The sequence below is a fragment of the Giraffa tippelskirchi genome, chromosome 7 (genome assembly GCF_054371585.1).
Source record: "Giraffa tippelskirchi isolate mGirTip1 chromosome 7, T2T-mGirTip1v1.2.pri, whole genome shotgun sequence".
In the NCBI taxonomy this organism is placed as follows: domain Eukaryota; kingdom Metazoa; phylum Chordata; class Mammalia; order Artiodactyla; family Giraffidae; genus Giraffa; species Giraffa tippelskirchi.
In genome coordinates this window covers 6677776-6698048 of record NC_137281.1, presented here as the reverse complement: position 1 = coordinate 6698048, position 20273 = coordinate 6677776, and the positions used below count along the sequence as shown (strand labels likewise).

Genomic DNA, 20273 nt, shown 5'->3' with positions numbered 1-20273 from the left:
CACAACCCCTCCCCTCCCCCCACAGATCCAGGCCCTAGAATTAGACCCCAACCTCTACCGCGTGGGACAAAGCAAGATCTTCTTCCGGGCAGGCGTTCTGGCCCAGCTAGAAGAAGAGCGGGACCTGAAGGTCACAGATATCATTGTGTCCTTCCAGGCAGCTGCCCGCGGATACCTGGCTCGCAAGTAGGACTCCACACTATCTCTTGGGGTGACACTGGCCAAGACTGGTTCAGGGAGGGTTGATCAGATGTCCCCAGAAGCTGGTTCAGGGAAAGCTTGACCAGATGTCCCCAGAGGCTGATGCAAGAAGGGGTCAACCAGCTGGCTCCAGATGGCAGGGCCTCTGAGATGGTAGAAGGGCTGACACACAAAAGGATGGAGCCACTAGATGCCCAGGCTTCTTGGTTCTGCAGTCCCTGTGGCTCCTGAGTGATGCTGGGACCACAGAGAAGAGCTCAGTTCAGCCATAGGGTGACCAACCATTTCAGTTCGCCTGGGACTGGAGGTTTCCCAGGATGCATGATCTTCATGCTAAAACAGAGGAAGCCCCAGGCAAACCAAGTTGAGGTGGTCACCCTAGTGGCCAATACTTCACGGGACTCCAATCTGGAGGGGGAGACGTACACCAGCAAAAAGTGTTACAGTCCAGGGTGAGACGTGCTTCAGTGGGGATCGTACAGCTACAGCAAGAGGCCCTGCAGACCAGGTAGATGAAAGACCATGGGAAAGGTGTTCCAGGCAGGAGTGACAGCCTGCCAAGGCCTGGTGATGTGAGAGCCTGGCACATTTCAGGAAGGCGGAGAGTTTTCAGGGAAGAAGTCCCCTTCTCCCTGGGAACTGGCCCAGAGGAAGGATCAGAGAATAAAAGACTCCCCAAACACCAGGCTGAGGGACAGGGACTGTATCCAGGGGCAGTGGGGAGCAGCAGAGGGCTGGGTCAGCTTTGGATGTAGAAAGACCTCTCTGGAAGCATGTCAGGGATGGGCTGGAGGATGGGAAGGAAGCTGGAGTGTCCGGTGGGGTAGAAGGTGAGACCTGAACTGGGGCTGGGGCTGGGGGAGAGTCAAGGGCAGAAAGACTGCACACTGCAGGTGGACTGCACACAACAAGATTTACCGACAGTAGAACAATGCTCGCACATGGCTGGTGGGGCCAAGTTGCTTGTCGTGTCTGACTCTTTGCGACCCCATGGACTGTAACCCACCAGGCTCCTCTGTCCATGGGATTCTCCAGGCAAGAATACTAGAATCGGTTGCCATTTCCTTCTCCAGGGAATCTTCCCAACCCAGGGATCAAACTCAAGCCTCTTTCATCGCCTGCATTAGCAGGCAGGTTCTTTACCACTAGCGCCACTTTGAAGCCCAGTAGGCATTTTAATAATGGTTGCTAAAGGGACAGGGCTGGGAGGGGCTGTATCTCCCTTCTCCCACCTGCCTGTCTTCCCCCCCAGGGCCTTCCAGAAGCGGCAGCAGCAGCAGAGCGCCCTGAGGGTGATGCAGCGGAACTGTGCGGCTTACCTCAAGCTGAGACATTGGCAGTGGTGGCGGCTTTTCATCAAGGTGAGGGCACCTGGAGGGGTGACCCCAGTGGCAAGGAGACAGGTCCTTGGGGCCAGGTCTGCTTAGGCAAGTGACTTCCTTGGTTTGGGCCTCAGTTTTCTGCATCTGTAAAATGGGACCAATCAGCCCAACTCTTGTTCCTTGGGATTCTTCAGTTAACAAGTGACAGAAAATCTGCCTCAAACCAGCATGGGTAATAGATACGGGATAGCTTTTGCTGCAGCTGGATCTAGGGTTGAGTTGGGTGTCCCTAAGATCCCCTAGAATTCCATGACTCACTGGAAGGACTCACAGAACTTAGAAAAACTGTTACACTCATGGTTACAGTTTATTATAGTGAAAGGATGGACATTAAAGTCAGGAAAGGTAAAAGGTGCATGGGGAATAGTCCAAACTTCCATTTGGGTTCTTCAGGTGTGGGTGGGGCTGGCCTGTCTCTCCAGCCAGAATCGCAGTGTAAAGTGCGTCTTTCAGCACGGACTTGGACTAAGAACTTTGAGACACACTGTGAGTGGCCAGTGGCTCCTGTAGCAAAGCGATTCTGTAGCAAAATGGGACACATTTAGTGCTGCTTGTCATGTACCCCGGACTGTTCTAGATTCTTGGTAAATATGAAGTCATTCATGCATTCTGAAAACCCTGTGAAATAGGGGCTGTTACTATTCCCAATTTTTTTTTTTGTTTTTTGGCCCCAGCGAGGGACATGTAGGATCTTAGTTCCCCGACCAGGGATCCAACTTACACCCGCTTCATTGAAAGCACAGAGTCTTTTTCTTTCCTTTTTTAAAATTTGTGGCCAAACCAGCGGGCATGTGGGATCTTAGTCCCCTGACCAGGGGATCGAGCCTGTGCCCTCTGCGTTGAAAAGCTGTCTTAACCACTGGACCGCCCGGGAAGTCCCTCTCATCCCACTTTTATAGATGAGGTGACACAGCCAGTAGTGGAGGAGCTGGCATGGGAACCCAGGAAAGGGACTCTCCTCAGAGCATGAGCTTTTAGCCTCCGAGCCCAGTGGCTTCCCACGGTGGGAGCCAGCCATCCACACCCCCTCCTGTCCCCACAGGTGAAGCCGCTGCTGCAGGTAACGCGGCAGGATGAGGTGCTGCAGGCGCGGGCTCAGGAACTACAGAAAGTGCAGGAGCTGCAGCAGCAGAGTGCCCGCGAGGTGGGCGAGCTCCAGGGCCGGGTGGCGCAGGTAAGGGGCGGGGCCATCTGACGGGGCGGGGCGGTGGGCGGGACCGGTGGTGGTGGGCGGGGCTTTCGACGGAGCCCGAGGTAGGAATAGATTGCCGGCCAAGTTTCACTGGGGCGGAATGGGGGCGGAAACTGTGGTGTGGTGAGCAGTGAGATGCTGGGAGCAGGGTCCTGGGGATATAGCCAGGGTATCTGGTGGGAGTGGGGCTGGTTGCTGCTGAGACAAGACCCTCAGGTAGCTGGTCCAGCACCGGGGCAGGGCAGGAGCCCAGTTACGTGGCGGGGCCACTCTCCGCAGGCAGTGGACCTTTCACTGTTGCCAGTATTTCTGGTATCTTAAAATAACGACGAAGCAAAGCCCTTCTCGTTCATTTTTTCTGTTTGCTTTTTCGGAGTTATTTCCTTTGGTTGAATTTCTAGGCGTGGGAGTTGAGCTGACAGAAAGTCCTCCAGAGGCCGTTTGGATGGAGGATGCACTGGAGATGCAGAAGCTGGAGGCTGGGAGGCCGGGAAGAGTCCACTGGGAGGGGATGAAACCTGAGCCTGTTAGGGTTATGGGGACAGAGTTGGGGGGCAGGGCAGGAGGGATGGAGGGGGGCTGATGGACTATAGGGAAGTGAGGGAGACGGAGGAGCCCTGCGGTCTGACTCGGTGACTGGGGCTCATCCTGAGATGACGGGCAGGTTGGGGGACTGTCTTCCATCCCTCCCTCCTGCCCACCGGGCCCCCAGGGCAGAGTAGATCGGGGGCAGGAGACCCTGGTGCTCCACGGAGGGCCATCCTGGGAGCACTGCCTAGCGGCCGCTGACCACACCCCCCTTCCCCTCCCCAGCTGGAAGAGGAGCGTGCCCGCCTAGCAGAGCAGCTGCGCGCAGAGGCAGAGCTGTGTGCTGAGGCTGAGGAGACCCGGGGGCGGCTGGCAGTCCGGAAGCAGGAGCTTGAGTTGGTGGTGTCCGAGCTGGAGGCCCGCGTGGGCGAGGAGGAGGAGTGCAGTCGCCAGCTGCAAACCGAGAAGAAGAGGCTGCAGCAACATATACAGGTCTGCCCACCCCACCCCCTGCCTGCGTGCCCGAGGCCACCTCCCCCCACCCCTTCTGTTGACCCCGCCCACCTCTGCTTCAGCAAACCCTGCCTCTTAAAAACAAGTCTCAGTTCAAAGTGGCTTAAGCAAAAAGACTGCTTTTGTTTGTTTGTTTCAAATAATGGGAGACTCTAGAATGTGTAAGCTTCAGGCATGGCTGGATCCAGGTGCTCAAGCTATAGCCTCAGTACTCTGCCTCTCTCCATCTCCTGGCTCCATTTGCCTCTGTGCTGCTGCTTTTCTGAGACTGGCTGCCCTCCCGTGGTTCCCCTTCAAAATCCACAGATGTGTTCTACACTTGAGGCACAGGCACATCTCAATTCTGATGCTAAGTTCTCACTGGCAGGGCTTCATCAGCATTTGTGTTTCATAACTTCTTCAGTGGAAACAAGTAGATTCACATCCCCAAGTTGGTCCAAACATACTTAACGTTTCCCAGTAATTAACTGAGTGACTGGTTTTCAATTAAGAAGTTGCGTTAAATTGAAAATTCAGCTCCTCAGTCAGACTGGTCACATTTTGAGAGCTCAGGAGTGTTTTAATCACTGCTTCTTGACCCCATTGGAGAGGGAGAGCCCTGCCCTGAGGTTATGGAGATGGCCTAAAAACACCACACCTGATCCTGGACAGATGTGCTAGAAAGCAAGTTACTGGTCACAAATACTCACACCCTGAGGGAGGCAGACACTATGACACAGACAATGGGTTCCTACAGGAAGATGTGATTGGTTTGTTTATGTAATTAATTATTTTTTGGCTGCACCACACGGCATGCGTGATCTAGTTCTCCGACCAGGGACCCCACCCCCATGCCTCTGAACTCATGCCCTCAGCACTGGAAGTGAGGAGTCCTAACTGTTGGACCACCAGGGAAGTCCCAATTGCTTTGTTTAAACAATTCCAAGGACTAGCAGGTAATTGAAGTACACTAGATAGGGATAAGCAGATACCCTGTCTGGTCCCCAGAATATAATATCTGTATCCTGTAGAGATATTGTGTGTAGATATCTATACAGACAGAGTAGACATAGCGTATAGATATTGTATTCTGGGCACCAGGTTTGATGCCTCAAACAGTGCCTGGCCCCCACCCCACCCCCCCGCCGCGAGGCACTCAATCAATGTTTATTGAGCCAATGAATGAAAGTAATGGTTGGGTCCTTCCCAGCCCCGCCCAGAGTGTGGACCTGTCTGAGCCACAGGCCCCGGGGTCTGTGAGCCATCCCCGCCACTCCCATCCATCCTATCACACCCCAGTCCCCAGCCCCTGGGCCCTTACCCCACCTCCTTCACACTCCAGGAGCTGGAGACTCACCTTGAGGCTGAGGAAGGGGCTCGGCAGAAGCTGCAGCTGGAGAAGGTGACGACGGAGGCAAAGCTGAAAAAGTTGGGAGAAGATCTGTTACTCTTGGAAGATCAGAACGCCAAGCTGAGCAAGGTCGGTGGCCAGTGAGCTCCCAAGGGTGGAGGGTGTGGGCCCACTGGTGGGCTGGGTCCCTCTCTGCATCTCCCTCCCCCGCATGCCCCACCTCTAGGAGTCTGTGGGCTCTCCATCTTGGCTGTGTCTCCCTTGAACTTTTCCCATCTCCTAGCCTCTCTGTCACAGCTTCACTCCAGCCAGTGTTTGCTGAGAAGCTATTGTGAGTCATTATTTATCTCTGTGTCATCAGACACCCCAAAGCCTCATTGCTAAAAATAACCCACATTTCATTACATCCCATTGTTCTGTGGGTCCGCTGGACTGTGGTCCCCTTAGGCAGTCACCATCACATGATGGTAGGGGCAGGAAGGTGGTGTCTGGGTGCTCTTTCATGTGGTCTCTCTGCTCAGGAGAGCCTGGGTTTCTCATCTGGCAGCTCAGGGCTCCCAGAAAAAGCAGCAGAAGCAACCAGTCCTCTTAAAGGCTTAAGCCTGGAACTGACATCACTTTCTCTGAATTCTATACATCACGTGTTGGCAAAGGTTTTCTCTAAAAGGCCGGATAGTAAACATTCGGGGTTCAGCAGGCCACTCTGTTTCTGTGACAACTACTCAATTCTGCTGTTGTAATGTGAAAGCAGCCACAGATGGTCTGTGATCAAATGGGCATGGCTGCGTCTCAATAAAACTTTATTTATAAACACAAGCAGTGGGCCAAGTTTGGCTTGCAGGCTGTGATTTGCAGACCACTGAACTTAAAGCAGACTCAGTCTAGATTCAAGGGGTGGAGAATTAGACTCTGCCCATGGCTGGGCATGTGGTGAAGTCTGCCACCATCTTGAACCTGTCCAGGGCTAAACCCCTGGGCTAGGCACAGGGGATATGGCATTTAACTAACTAGAAAAACATTTCTGTCCTCACAAGGGCATGGGCAAAGGGGATGCTAGCTGAGTCACCCCAGGAAATCAACATAATGGTACATTGTGAACTAATTATAAACTGTCAGAAAAGAACAGAAAACTGTGGAAGTGGATGGCCTGACCTGCATGAGGCGTGGTCAGGACAGGCTTCCTGGAGGCAGTGGTGCCTGAGTTGAGAGTTCAGCGATGCACGAAGTTTTCTGGAACATTCCTTGGATGCAGTGGCTCTTCTCTCCTACTCTGTTCTATGTCTTCCTTTTTAAGGTAGTGCCAACCCACTGCCTAGATTTCCAAAACCACTCACAGTATGCAAAATGCTGCTCAAAAAAGACATAAATAAATAATGAAAATAACTAAAGAATAACAAAAAGAAAGAAAAGAAAAAAGTGCTGCTCCAGGCCAGTGCTTCTCAAACTCCCATGTGCCCAAGAATCACTGGGAGAACTTGTTAGAATGCAGATTCTGACTTGGCAGGTCTGGGGTGGACCCTGAGATTCCATTCCTAACAAGCTCCCATTTGGTGCTGATGCCACCGGTCCGTGAATTGGACCTGGAATAGTGACGAGGCTCCAGAGCTCACCCATGCATGCAGCTGAAGTGCGAGGATGTTAGGTGCTGTGTTGTTTATAATAGCAGATGATGTGCATCAACGTGAACATCCATCCGAGGGCCGATGGGTTAATGAATGGGGGTGTCCTTCCAATAGTGGGAGTCTGTGCAGTTAACAGTCGAGAACTGATGCTGATGCGGGTGGGATGGGTTCATAGACACTAGGGAATGGGAAAGGAGGGAAGGAGGTGGGAGCAGGAAGGGTCCAGGGAAGGAAGGAGGTGAGCAGAAACACAGATGGGAATGACACCCAAGATGAGCGTCCAGCCCCTGACTCCCACCCCTACCTCCCACTATGCTCAGGAGCGGAAGCTGCTGGAGGAGCGGCTGTCCGAGTTCTCCTCCCAGGCAGCTGAGGAGGAGGAGAAAGTCAAGAGCCTCAATAAGCTTCGACTCAAATATGAGGCCACCATTGTGGACATGGAGGGTGAGCTCCCGCCCCCCAGTGGGGGCCTGTGCACGCTCCAGCAGGGGCGCGGGTGGGGTGGGGGAGGACAACCCTCATGTGCTGTGGGGCCTCAGTGGTCATATCTGCTAAATGGGGGCAGGAAAGAAGGCTGGGGACAGGTTGTGTGTCCTCCCTCCCAATCCAGTTCTCTGCCTCTCTCCTTGGTGTCTTGGGTGACTCTCTAGCTGATGGTCCCACTAACTGTTTCAGACACTTTTTTTTCTTTCTCTCTCTGTCCCCTGCTGAGGACTCAGAAGCAGAAACAGAAGAGAGGAGCACAGGAGGAGGCTGGGGAGGCAGGGAGAAGAAGACAGGGCAGAGCGAGCCGGCCAGCCGGCAGGCGCTGGGGGTGGGGGGCGGGAGAGGAGGGGCCTCTGGGGTCTGGTGCGGCATCGGGGCCAGTGGGCTCTGCCAGGGATGGAGAAGCTGGGGAGGGGTGGAAAGAGAGGCTGGGCTCAGCTTGACGCCCCGAAAGAGCCTGCGATGATTGGGGCGAGGGGGCTGGGGGTCTCCCTGGGGGTGTGGGTCTGGCTCCCTCATGCCTGGCCCGCCGCGCCTCCCGCCTCCAGACCGCCTCCGGAAGGAGGAGAAGAGCCGCCAGGAACTGGAGAAGCTGAAACGGCGGCTGGACGTGGAGGGCTCGGAGCTGCAGGAGCAGATGGCTGAACAGCAGCAGCGGGCGGAGGAGCTGCGCGCCCAGCTGGGCCGCAAGGAGGAGGAGCTGCAGGCCGCCTTGGCCAGGTGCGGGGTGGGCCGGTCGGGCGCGCGGCACGCGGGCGCCGCCTAGCGGCGATGGAGGCGCCTGGCTGAGGCCCTCGGGCGCGTGCCGAGCCGCTCACCCACTGAGCCTCAGTGCACTCTTCTGTAAGACGGACACAGCCAGAGTTCCAAGCCCGCCTGGTTAAGGAAAAACTGAAAGCGGGCCCTGCGTGTCTAGTAACTTACAGTTTCTTGCACTGAGGCCAGAAAAATGCTTTTTTCTTCTTCTCCCCCCATCTCCCAGCCTCTCAAAGCTGAACAACTCAGAATCCGCTGTGATTGGATAAGTGATCTGGCCGTCTTAGGAGTCATAATCATCATAATGCCAGTCATTCCCAATTATTGAGCGCTTACTGTGTGCCAGATATGGCGCGCACAGTTTCAGATGCTTTTCACCCACAGCGCTCCATGCGACCTTAGGTGCCCTTGTATATGGATGCAGCTGGATTTCAAAGCAGCTACAATTTGGGGAAACGTGCGTTGCAGAATTGATGGGACACGGGTTGGTGGAGGGGGGTTAAGAACGTGCATCCTCCAGCCTGACTTCTGAGTTCAAATCCCAACTCCTCGCCTTTCTGGCCACATGACCTTACCCGAGTAACATCACCTCTCAAGTCTCAGTTTCTGCATCTGGAAAATGGGGGTGATTATAGAAGCTCTCCTAGAGTTAGTGTAATAGTTGCTCAGTCATGTCTGACTCTTTGTGACCCTATGCACTGTAGCCCACCAGCCTCCTCTGTCCGTGGGATTTCCCAGGCAAGAATACTGGAGTGGGTTGACATTTCCTTCTCCAGGGGATCTTCCCGACCCAAGGATCGAAACGGAGTCTTCTGCGTTGCAGGCAGAGTACCATCTGAGCCACCGGGGAAGCCCAGGGTTAGTGTGGAGGTTAAATAAGAAAGCGCTGAGGACATGCTTGGCACACCCTAAGGCCTCAACTGATGCTGTGGTGTGTCTGTTCCTACTTTCCATTATTACTGTTATTTTTTTCCCTTTTGCATTGAGGTGAAATTTGCATAGCAAAAGTAACCATTTTAAAGCATACCACTGAGTGGTGTTTGGTACATTCACAATGCTGTGCAATCACTACCATCACCTCAAAAAAAATCCTATTAAAAAAATCACTCCCCATCTGCCCCCTCCCTTCAGCCCTTGGCTACCACCAGTGTGCTTCCTGTCCACCTAGATTCGCTGATTCTTGCTATATCTCAGAAGTGGAATTGTATAACATGTAGCCTTTGGCACTTGTATTACTGTTTCCATTGCCATTCTCATGGCAGTCCTATGACGTGGGCAGTCATGCTCTCTCACAAACCGGGAGCCTGCAGTTCAGAGAGGCTGTCACTTGCCAGGGCAGGTGGCCAAGCCGGGGACACAAACTGTGGTTGGCATATTTCCCTGAGCTGTTCAACCTGCAGTCCACACTGCCCCTCCATTCGGCTCCTCTTTGCAAGAGCTCGATCCTGGAGGGGTTATGAGGAGGGGTTCAGGGGTCAGCCACCCACTGACCATGTTGACCAGGGCAAGTACTTTCCCACTCTGCACCCTAGTTTCCTACATGGGCATGAACATCACATGGGATGATAAAACAAAGGGCTCTCAAGTGGAGGGAACTTAGTAAGTAGCCTCATGATACCAGTGGTGTCATCCCCATTTTACAGCTAGGGAAGTTGAGGCTCTGAGTCCTAGAGGCACGTGTCCAAGGACAGAGCTGGGATTCGAATCTGGAACTGGCCATGTCTAATCCCTCCACACTCCCAGAAATCATCCCCACCCCTTGCCTGTCCCTGTACTAACCCCCTTGGTCCTTGTCCACCCCCAGGGCAGAGGAAGAGGGTGGAGCCCGGGCCCAGCTACTCAAATCCCTGCGGGAGGCGCAGGCTGGGCTGGCCGAGGCCCAGGAGGACCTGGAGGCTGAGCGCACAGCCAGGGCCAAGGCGGAGAAGCAGCGCCGGGACCTGGGTGAGGAGCTGGAGGCACTGCGGGGCGAGCTGGAGGACACGCTGGACTCCACCAACGCACAGCAGGAGCTCCGGTGAGGCTGGCAGCTGGCACCAGTTGAACACTTGTGGAGCCGGGTTGGGAAGAGAGGAAAAGGACGTGGGTCCAAACTCTCCATCTGCACAGATGTTGAGTCATTCAACACTTGTTTTCTGGGCGCTGGCTCTGGACCAAGATGGGGACATAAATGGATCAGACTCAGGCATTGCCCTCTGGAACTCCCAGTCTAGGAGTAGGCAGATTCAGGCAAAGACAGACCCGGTCCAGAGCTAAGTGAGCTTTAATGGAGTAGGACAGGCCATCGTGGATGATCAGAGAAGACCCCTGTATCACTCTATGGGAGGGAGTCGAAGAAGACTTCCTTGAGAAGGGGCGTTTTGAATAGGGTTTTGACAGATGCATAGGAGCTCGTTCTTAAAGCCACACTCCTCCTGCAGCATCACCATCCATACACCTCGGGGAATATAGAATGAATTCCCCATCCTTGGAGGGAAAGAATAAGAAGAGGCACAACCGGCTTTTGGGGGCCGCCCTAAAGTCCCAGCCTTCCTCTATTCTGAAATTCTATTCCCTGTCCCCCTTCCCCAATAAAAGGTCCAAGAGGGAACAGGAGGTGACGGAGTTGAAGAAGGCTCTGGAGGAGGAGACTCGCATTCACGAGGTGGCAGTGCAGGAGCTGCGGCAGCGCCACGGCCAGGCCCTAGGAGAGCTGGCGGAGCAGCTGGAGCAGGCCCGGAGGGTGGGTTGGGATGGGGCTGGGGTTTCTGGGGAGCCATGGGGCGGCAAAGTGGGATGCTGGGTGGAGGAGGTGTGTCTGGCTGGTCCTAGGCCAACCCCCTTCTCTCCTCAGGTATTCATGTCCCCGATCCATTTTTTTTTTTAAATAATTTTATTTATTTATTTATTTTTGGCTGTGCTGGGTTTCGCTGCTGCTTGGGCTTCTCTCTAGTTGTGGTGCTCAGGCTTCTCATTGCAGTGGTTTCTCTTGTCGCAGAGCAAAGCTCTAGAGCTTTCAGGCTCAATAGTTGTGGCCCCGGGACTGAGTTGCTCTGCAGGCATGTGGGATCTTTCCGGACCGGGGATCAAACCTGTGTCTCCTGCGTTGGCAGGTGGATTCTTTACCACTGAGCCACCAGGGAAGCCCCCTGATCCATCTTTCATTCAGCGAATGTTCGCTGAATATGTGCTATGTTCCCAATGTGGTATTGACGGCCCCAACTATGAACCAGACAACCAGCACACACTTATTGTGGAGCTTATGTTTTAGCAGGAGAGGCAGAGTGTTCAGTTCAGTCGTTCAGTCATGTCCGACTCTTTTCGACCGCATGAGCTGTAGCATACCAGTCCTCCATGTCCATCACCAACTCCCAGAGCCCACCCAAACCCATGTCCATTGAGTCGGTGATGCCATCCAACCATCTCATCCTCTGTCGTCCCCTTCTCCTCCTGCCCTCAATCTTTCCCAGCATCAGGGTCTCTTCAAATGAGTCAGCTCTTCGCATGAGGTGGCCAAAGTATTGGAGTTTCAGCTTCAACATCAGACCCTCCAATGAACACCCAGGACTGATCTCCTTTAGGATGGACTGGCTGGATCTCCTTGCAGTCCAAGGGACTCTCAAGAGTCTTCTCCAACACCACAGTTCAAAAGCATCAATTCTTCGGCGCTCAGCTTTCTTTATGGTCCAACTCTCACATCCATACATGACTACTGGAAAAACCATAGCCTTGACTAGATGGACCTTAATTGGCAAAGTAATGTCTCTGCTTTTTAATATGCTGTCTAGGTTGGTCATAACTTTCCTTCCAAGGAGTAAGCGTCTTTTCATTTCATGGCTGCAATCACCATCTGCAGTGATTTTGGAGCCCAAAAAAATAAAGTCTGTCACTGTTTCCACTGTTTCCCCATCTATTTGCCATGAAGTGATGGGACCAGATGCCATGATCTTAGTTTTCTGAATGTTGAGCTTCAAGCCAACTTTTTCACTCTCCTCTTTCATTAAGAGGCTCTTTAGTTCTTCACTTTCTGCCATAAGGGTGGTGTCATCTGCATATCTGAGGTTATTGATATTTCTCTGGGCAATCTTGATTCCAGCTTGTGCTTCCTCCAGTCCAGAGTTTCTCATGATGTACTCTCCATATAAGTTAAATAAGCAGGGTGACAATATACAGCCTTGACATCCTCCTTTTCCTATTTGGAACCAGTCTGTTGTTCCATGTCCAGTTCTAACTGTTGCTTCCTGACCTGCATACAGGTTTTTCAAGAGACAGGTCAGGTGGTCTTGTATTCTCATCTTTTTCAGAATTTTCCACAGTTTATTGTGATCCACACAGTCAAAGTCTTTGGCATAGTCAATAAAACAGAAATAGATGTTTTTCTGGAACTCGCTCACTTTTTTGATGATCCAGCGGATGTTGACGATTTGATCTCTGGTTCCTCTGCCTTTTCTAAAGCCAGCTTGAACATCTAGAAGTTCACGGTTCGCATATTGCTGAAGCCTGGCTTGGAGAATTTTGAGCATTACTTTACTAGCATGTGAGATGAGTGCAATTGTGTGAGATGAGGCAGAGTGTAAATCTAAACAGATTCATAGTATATATCAGGGTTATAAGTGCTATGGGAAAATGATGATCAAAAAGGGGGATCAGAATGCTATTAGTGGGGCGAGGGGGGAATTGTGTGATTTGAAATAGGGAAGGCCATGGAAGGATTCTATGAAAAGATGACCTCTGAGTAAAAAACTGAAGGAAGGGCCTTCCCAGGAGGCTCAGTGGTAAAGAATCTGCCTGCCAATTCAGGGGACATGGGTTCGATCCCTGGGCTGGGAAGATCCCACATGCCTCGGGATAACTAAGCCCTTGCCACCACAACTATTGAACCTGTGCTCTAGAGCCCAGGAGCCAAAAGTACTGAAGCTCGCATGCCCTAGAGCCCATGCTCCGCAAGAGAAACCATGGCAATGTGAAGCCCATACACGGCAAGTAGAGAGTAGCCCCTGCTCACCACAACCTGAGAAAGCCCCCTCAAAGAAACAAAGACCCAGCACAGCCAAAAATAAATAAATAAGGTCATATTGAAAAAAAAACAACTGAAGGAAGCGAAGGGTGATCCCACCTTGGCATCCTGGGAAACATGTTCCGGGCAGAGGGAACAGTCAGTGCAAAGGCCCTGGGGCAGGAGTGTGCCTGGGTCTTTAAGGAATGGTGAGGGGTTCCAGAGGAAATAGTGCAAAGGACATAGGGCATGCATGTGCCTGGCCTGGTAGAGAAAGGGAGTCATAAATCTCTGCTGTCTCTCTCCCACCTCAGAGCAAAGGCACATGGGAGAAGACCCGCTTGACTCTGGAGGCTGAAGTGTCTGAGCTGCGGACGGAGCTTAGCAACCTGCAGACCGCACGGCAGGAGGGTGAGCAGCGGAGGCGTCGCCTGGAGTCCCAGCTGCAGGAGGTGCAGGGCCGCGCAGGAGACGGGGAGCGGGCCCGAGCAGAGGCTGCGGAGAAGCTGCAGCGAGCCCAGGTGAGTGGGGCGGCCAGCTCAGCGGTGGTGTCTGCTGTGTGACTTTGGGTGAGATGCCTGCCCTCTCTGGGCTTCAGTGTGGTCCACATCAACCCTGCCATCCCTGCCAACTTCTTCAGCGTTATCACACATTAACAGCTAGTATCTGGTGAGTGGTTACTATACACCAAACATCCTGTGTATCTTCACTAAAGCCTCCCGACCCTCCTCTGAAGGAAGTGCTAATATTGTTCCCATTTTACACACAGGGAAACTGAGGCCCAGGGAGGTGAAGCTGGTTGTCTAAGGTCCCTCAGAGCCAAAGTGTGAATCCAGGCATGACTGACCTTGCAGCTCTTAACCCTGCCGCAGTGCCCACCCTTCACCCTCTTATCTCCGGGCCTAAATAACTCATGGTCTGATTAGTAAAACCCAGGGTGAACATTTCAACCTGTAGGTGGAAAATATACTGTGATTGTTAGGAGAGTTGTGGGTTTTTTATTTTAATCGTATTATGTTTTTTAGCTAAATGACCAATACCTGTTTATTGCTGAGAACACGAGGCCAGGAGCTGCATCCAGGATCATTGTGGTGGTGATTTGGGTGCCAGGAGAACAGCTTTATTGAAATATAACTCACATACTGTATAACTCACCCATTTAAAATCAAACCAGTCCATCCTAAAGGAAATCAACCCTGAATATTCATTGGAAGGACTGATGCTGAAGCTGAAGCTTCAATACTTTGGCCACCTGATATGACGAGCCGACTCTTAGAAAAGACCCTGATGCTGGAAAAGATTGAGGGCAGGAGGAGAAGGGGACGACAGAGGATGAAACCATTAGATAGCATCACTGATTCAATGGCCATGAGTTTGAGCAAACTCCAGGAGATAGTGAAGGACAAGGAAGCTTGGTGTGCTGCATTCCATGGGGTTGCAAAGAGTTGGACACCACTGAGCAACTGGACAACGAGTTTTAGTATATGCATTGAGTTGTACATTTATCACCATAATCTAATTTTAGGACATTTTCATCGCCCTGGAAAGAAATCCTGTATGAGAGTTAGGGTTAAGATCCCCCAATCTCACCCCCTGCCTCAGCAATCACTAATCTACTTTCTGTCTCTAGATTTCCTATTCTGGACACTTCATAGAAATGGAATCATACAATACGTGTCTTGTGTCTGACTTCACTCACTTAGCATACTGTTGTCAAGATTCATCCATACTGTAGCATCTATCTGTACTTCATTATTTTTATGGCTGGATAATATTCCATTGTCTAGAGAGACCACATTTTGTTTATCCAGTCATCCGTGGATGGATGTTTGGGTTGTTTGCACCTTTGGCAGCTGTGAATACTGCTCCTGTGCACACCCCTGTACAGGGTTTTGCATGGACTTGTTTTCATTTGTCCCGGGTACAGACCCAGGAGTGGGATTGCTGGGCCCTGTGGAAACTCTGGCTTAACATCCTTGGTGGCTCACATGGTAAAGAGTCTGCCTGCAATGCAGGAGACTTGGGTTCAATCCCTGGGTCGGGAAGATCCCCTGGAGGAGGGAATGGCAACTCACTCCAGTATTCTTGCCTGGAGAATTCCATGGACAGAGGAGCCTGGCGGGCTACAGTGCATGGGGTCACAAAGAGGCAGACAGGACTGAACGACTAACTCTTTTACTTTCCCCTGGAAACTCTGCATTTAACCATTTTAAGGAGTTGCTAGACTGATTATTGCGGCAGCTGCACCCTTTTACACCCCCACCAGCAGTGGGTAGTGGGGATCTGAGGCAGGCAGGTTGGCTGGCAGGAAGCTGCCATGATAAGATGCCCCTTCCCCACAGGCTGAACTCGAGAATGTGTCTGGAGCCCTGAGTGAGGCCGAGTCCAGAGCCATCAGGCTGAGCAAGGAGCTGACCAGCATGGAAGCCCAGCTCCACGATGCCCAGGTGACCCCAGCCCCCATCTCACCACCCGCTCCCCAACCCAGAACCCCCCACCCTCCTGCCCCCACTAAACATCATCCTCCCATCCACCTGCAGGAGCTGCTGCAGGAGGAGACCAGGGCGAAGCTAGCCCTGGGGTCCCGGGCACGAGCCCTGGAGGCAGAGGCAGCTGGGCTGCGGGAGCAACTGGACGAGGAAGCAGCCGCCAGGGAGCGGGCAGGCCGCGAGCTGCAGGCCGCCCAGGCCCAGGTGAACAGCCCTGCAGGGAGACCTCCACCCAGTTCCTCCTGGGTTCCTTGGCTCAGGGGTGACCCCACGGGCCAGCGTGTCGCAAGCCAGACCGCTGCAAGCCAGACTCCCCTCCTCTCTGTCCCCACAGCCCCAGCCCTGCGCAAACTTCATCCTCTGTGACCTGCATCCTCCTCTCAGCCTCCCTTCAAACCTCCCTGCCTCTAGTCTCTCCCCTTCCGGCTAATCCTTCATGTGGTCTTTCTAAACCCCGAGCTGATGCTGCCCTTTCCTTGCTCAAAGACCTCCCAGGGCTTCCCAGCTACCCTCCCTGGACAAAACCCATACCTCTCACCAGGTTGTCAGAGACCCAGCATTCTCTGGGCCTTCTTTCATCGTTAGCTATATTCATCTCTCATCTCTTTCCTCACTTCATGTGGGAAAATGCTTTTCATTTTTTAGGACTTAGCATCTGCCTCTCCTGTTCTAAGAAATCACTCACTACCCCTCTCTGAGCAACCTTAACCCTTCTTTCTCCTTTGTCCCCACTTCAGTCACCCTGACTGGCTAGAACTGTCATTGCCTGTGAGCCCCCCGGCCAGACTGAAAGCTCCTTGAAGGTGGGACCCCATCAGAGTTAGATCTGGGTCTCCAGCCTAAGCCAACATAGTGCCTGATGTATGGGATGCCTTGAGAAATGCCTGTTGAATGAATGAGTGATGAATGTATGCCTGTGAATATCCTTCTTTAACTGGAAAACTCCTATGCATACTTCAAGATCCATCACAAATGCTCCCTCCTCCAGGAAGTCTCTTGAATGTTCTGAATAGATTTTTGAACCCCTCTGGTGGACTCCTGTGGCTTCTCTATTTCTACCTTAGCCTCTATCACTCTGTTGTGACAGTCAGTCTCCCCCATCAGACTGGGGATTCCCCAGGACAGAACCCAGGTCTGATTTATCTTCTGGGTCCTGTGGGAACCATTTTAATGTCCTGGAGGAGCTGGGGCTCCAAGAATTCACAACCTCATCCCTACTCTTCAGGCAGAAGTGCCCAATGGAGTGAATCATTTCCCTCTTCGGGCCTCAGCCTCCTCATCTGGGAAATGGGGCCCCACCAATTCACACCCAGGTCTCAGACAACAGGTGCCACCCTCCCTCTCTCTCTTCCACCCCCAACCCCAGCTCTCAGAGTGGCGGCGGCGCCAGGAAGAGGAGGCAGGGGCCCTGGAGGCAGGGGAGGAGGCTAGGCGCCGGGCGGCCCGAGAGGCTGAGGCCCTGAACCAGCGCCTGGCGGAAAAGGCGGAAGTGGTGGAGCGGCTGGAGCGGGGCCGCCGGCGGCTGCAGCAGGAGCTGGACGATGCCACGGTGGACCTGGAGCAGCAGCGGCAGCTCGTGAGCGCGCTGGAGAAGAAGCAGCGCAAGTTCGACCAGGTGAGGCACCTCGGGTTAGCCACCTGGGGAACTGGGATGCTCACCCACACTGCCCGTCACGGTCATTGTGAGCGATCAGTAACAGGTGATGTCACAGCTCAGCTGTGAATCTGTGAGGACCTTCAGGCAAGATGCCTTTTCCCTCTGAGCCCCTGTAGGATAGAACACCCGTCGATCCTAGCTTATGTCTCTTGCATATACCAAATAATTACTCCTGGTACACACTGTTACTCCCAAAGGCGACCTGCAGATACACCAGGGGGAACTTAGGAAGGTGAAATGAAGTACCACATCTTGCTTCTCCTGCTGACTCACTGTGGACCTCAGGAAAACCGCTTGTCCCATTTCAGCCTCAGTTTGCCCATCTAGAAAATGGGGATAAGGGAATTCCCTGGCAGTCCAGTGATTAGGACTCTGTGTTCTCACTATTGTTGTTGTTGTTCAGCCACTAAGTCATGTCCGACTCTTTACAACCCCAAGAACTGCATCGCTCCAGTTTGATCCCTGGTTGGGGAACTAAGATCCCACAAGCTATGCAGTACAGCCAAAAAAAAAAAACTGTAAGTGGGGATAATACTAAGGATCTGACAGTGTAAGCATGGAATAAAATTCTCCGAACCCCAGAGCATTAAGATTAGACATTAAGATTTGAACCCTGATGTTCAAATCCCAGTTGGGGCCCTTTCTGGCTGTGTGACTTGGGCAAATTGCACAATCTCTCTGCCTCATTTTCTTCATCTGGAAAATGGGAGAGTCCTTATTTTTGCCTTCAATTTTGAAAGGTATTTTCACTGGCTGTTGAATTCCAGGGTTTATTCTTTCCACACTGGAAAGAGATCATGTTCTGGGGCCTCCACTGTTTCAGATTAAAAGTTAGCAATCATATAAATCATGGTTTCCCTGTAGGTAATGTGATGTGGTTTTCTAGCTGGTTCAGACTTTTTTCTCTTTATCTTTGGTTTTTAGCAGTTTGACTATGATATCCAGCTGTGGGGTTTTGTATTTATTCTACTTCAGTTTGCCAAGCTTCCAACAGCTTTGGATTAGTGTTCTTGATCAGATGTGGAAATCTTCAGCCATTATTTTTTCAAATATTTTTCTGCTCTATTCTCTCTTTCTTCTCTCTTCTTCTCAAACTCCAAATACATGTATGTTCGATTGCTTAATACTATTCCATAGATCATTGAAAAAATTTTAAAAGAATTAATTTGTGTTTTATATATATATAGACATGGTTAAGCAGGAGATGGCGAGAGTGAACATTGACATTATAGGAATCAGTGAGCTAAAAGGGACAGGAATGGGTGAATTTAATTCATATGACCATTATATCTACTACCATGGGCAAGAATCCCTTAGAAGAAATGGAATAGCCCTCGTAGTCAACAAGAGTCCGAAATGCAGTATTTGGATGCAATCTTAAAAACAACTGGATGATCTCAGTTCGTTTCCAAGGCAAACCATTCAGCATCACAGTAATCCAAGTCTATGCCCCAACCACTGGGATGCCGAAGAAGCTGAAGGTGACCAGTTCTATGAAGACCTATAAGGCCTTCTAGAACTAGCAGCAAAAAAAAAAAAAAAAAGATTTACTTTTCATCATAGGGGATTGGAATGCAAAAGTAGGAAGTTAAGAGATACGTGGAGTAACAGGCAAGTTTGGTCTTGGAGTACAAAATGAAGCAGGGCAAAGGCTGACAGAGTTTTGCCAAGAGAACAAACTGATCATAGCAAACACTCTTGTCCAACAACACAAGAGCTGACTCATCGGAAAAGACCCAGATGCTGAGAAAGATCGAGGGCAGGAGGAGAAGGGGGTGACAGAGGATGAGATGGTTGGATACCATCACCAACTCAATGGATATGAATTTGAGAAAACTCCAGGAGATGAAGGACAGGGAAGCCTGGCATGCTACTGTTCATGGGGTCACAAAGAGTCGGACACGACTTAGCCACTGATCAGCAACAAATATACATATAAATATATATAAATTTGTATGTCTTGTAAGTTTTATTGTTTGTCAATTGCTATGTCATAAAAGAACAGTGAAGGTTTGAAGTACATTTTAAATTTTTATGTATTTTTTTTCCTACTGTGACTACAAGAGGAAGAAAGAAAACCCTTTCCTCACTTGGGTATATAAAGCGAGGGGCTGATCAATTTGATCCATTTAAGGTTTTTCCTTTTTTTTGGCTCAAAATTTCCTTTCATTTAATTTTTTTAAAACTTGAAGTGTAGTTTATTTATACTGTTGCATTAGTTTCAGTTGTACAGCAAAGTGATTCATATATTTATATATGATGTATATATATTCTTTTACAGATTCTTTCACTTATAAGTTATTAGAAGGTATTGATTAGAGTTCCCTGTGCTTTACAGCGGGTCCTTGTTAATTACTATCTTATATATAGTTGTGTATGTCTGTTAACCCCAGATTCCAAATTTATCCATCCCCCCTTTCCCCTTTGGTAACCACAAGTTTGTTAGTTTGTTTTCTATATTTGTGAGTCTATTTATGTTTCGTAAATAAAGTCATGTAATTACATCATTTTTTAAAGATTCCACCTATAAGTAATATCATATGATATTTGTCTTTCTCTGTCTGGTTTACTTCACTTACTATGATAATCTCTAGGTCCATCCATGTGGCTGTAAATGCCATTGTTGCATTCTTTTTCATGGCTGAGTAATATTCCATTGTATATACAGACCACATCTTCTTTATCCATTCTTTCATCCATGGACATTTAGGTTGCTTCCATGTCTTGGCTATTGTAAATAGTGCTGCAAGGAACACTGGGGTGTATGTGTCTTTTCAAATTAAAGTCTTCTCCAGCTCTATGCCCAGGAGTGGGATTGCTACGTCATATGGTAATTCTAGGGCTTCCCAGGTGGCACAAGTGCTAAAGAACCTGCCTGCCAAAGCAGGAGACACTGAAGACTCGGGTTCCATCTCAGGGCCAGGAAGATTCCCTGGAGGAGGGCATGGCAACCCACTCCAGTATTCTTGCCTGGAGAATCCCATGGACAGAGAAGCCTGGCGGGCTACAGTCCATGGGGTCACAAAGAGTCTGATAGGGCTGAAGCGACTGAGCACTCTGGCACATGGTAACTCCAATTTTAGTTTTTTAAGGAACGGCCTCACTGTTCAGTATAGTGGCTGCACCAATTTACATTCCCATC

The 20273-nt window shown here is 51.0% G+C and overlaps 1 protein-coding gene and 1 long non-coding RNA gene across 16 annotated transcripts in view; one reads left to right on the top strand and one right to left on the bottom strand.

Annotated features, from left to right (window-relative positions):
* Window positions 1-20273, top strand: part of MYH14 (myosin heavy chain 14) — a 79743-nt gene that overhangs the window by 47312 nt on the left and 12158 nt on the right. For all 15 annotated transcript variants that reach the window (XM_081514563.1, XM_081514570.1, XM_081514575.1 and 12 more), the window contains 13 exons: window positions 26-186; window positions 1454-1562; window positions 2626-2757; window positions 3589-3795; window positions 5138-5275; window positions 7089-7212; window positions 7803-7974; window positions 9815-10027; window positions 10588-10732; window positions 13300-13506; window positions 15328-15432; window positions 15526-15678; window positions 16841-17089. In XM_081514563.1, the coding sequence (XP_081370689.1) occupies window positions 26-186; window positions 1454-1562; window positions 2626-2757; window positions 3589-3795; window positions 5138-5275; window positions 7089-7212; window positions 7803-7974; window positions 9815-10027; window positions 10588-10732; window positions 13300-13506; window positions 15328-15432; window positions 15526-15678; window positions 16841-17089 (2115 nt within the window). The remainder of the gene's footprint in view (window positions 1-25; window positions 187-1453; window positions 1563-2625; window positions 2758-3588; window positions 3796-5137; window positions 5276-7088; window positions 7213-7802; window positions 7975-9814; window positions 10028-10587; window positions 10733-13299; window positions 13507-15327; window positions 15433-15525; window positions 15679-16840; window positions 17090-20273) is intronic.
* LOC145515207 (uncharacterized) lies at window positions 1870-5215 on the bottom strand. Its single transcript, XR_014060753.1, has 2 exons — window positions 5153-5215; window positions 1870-3756 (listed from the first exon to the last, which is right to left on the bottom strand). It is a non-coding gene; the product is annotated as an uncharacterized LOC145515207 (long non-coding RNA).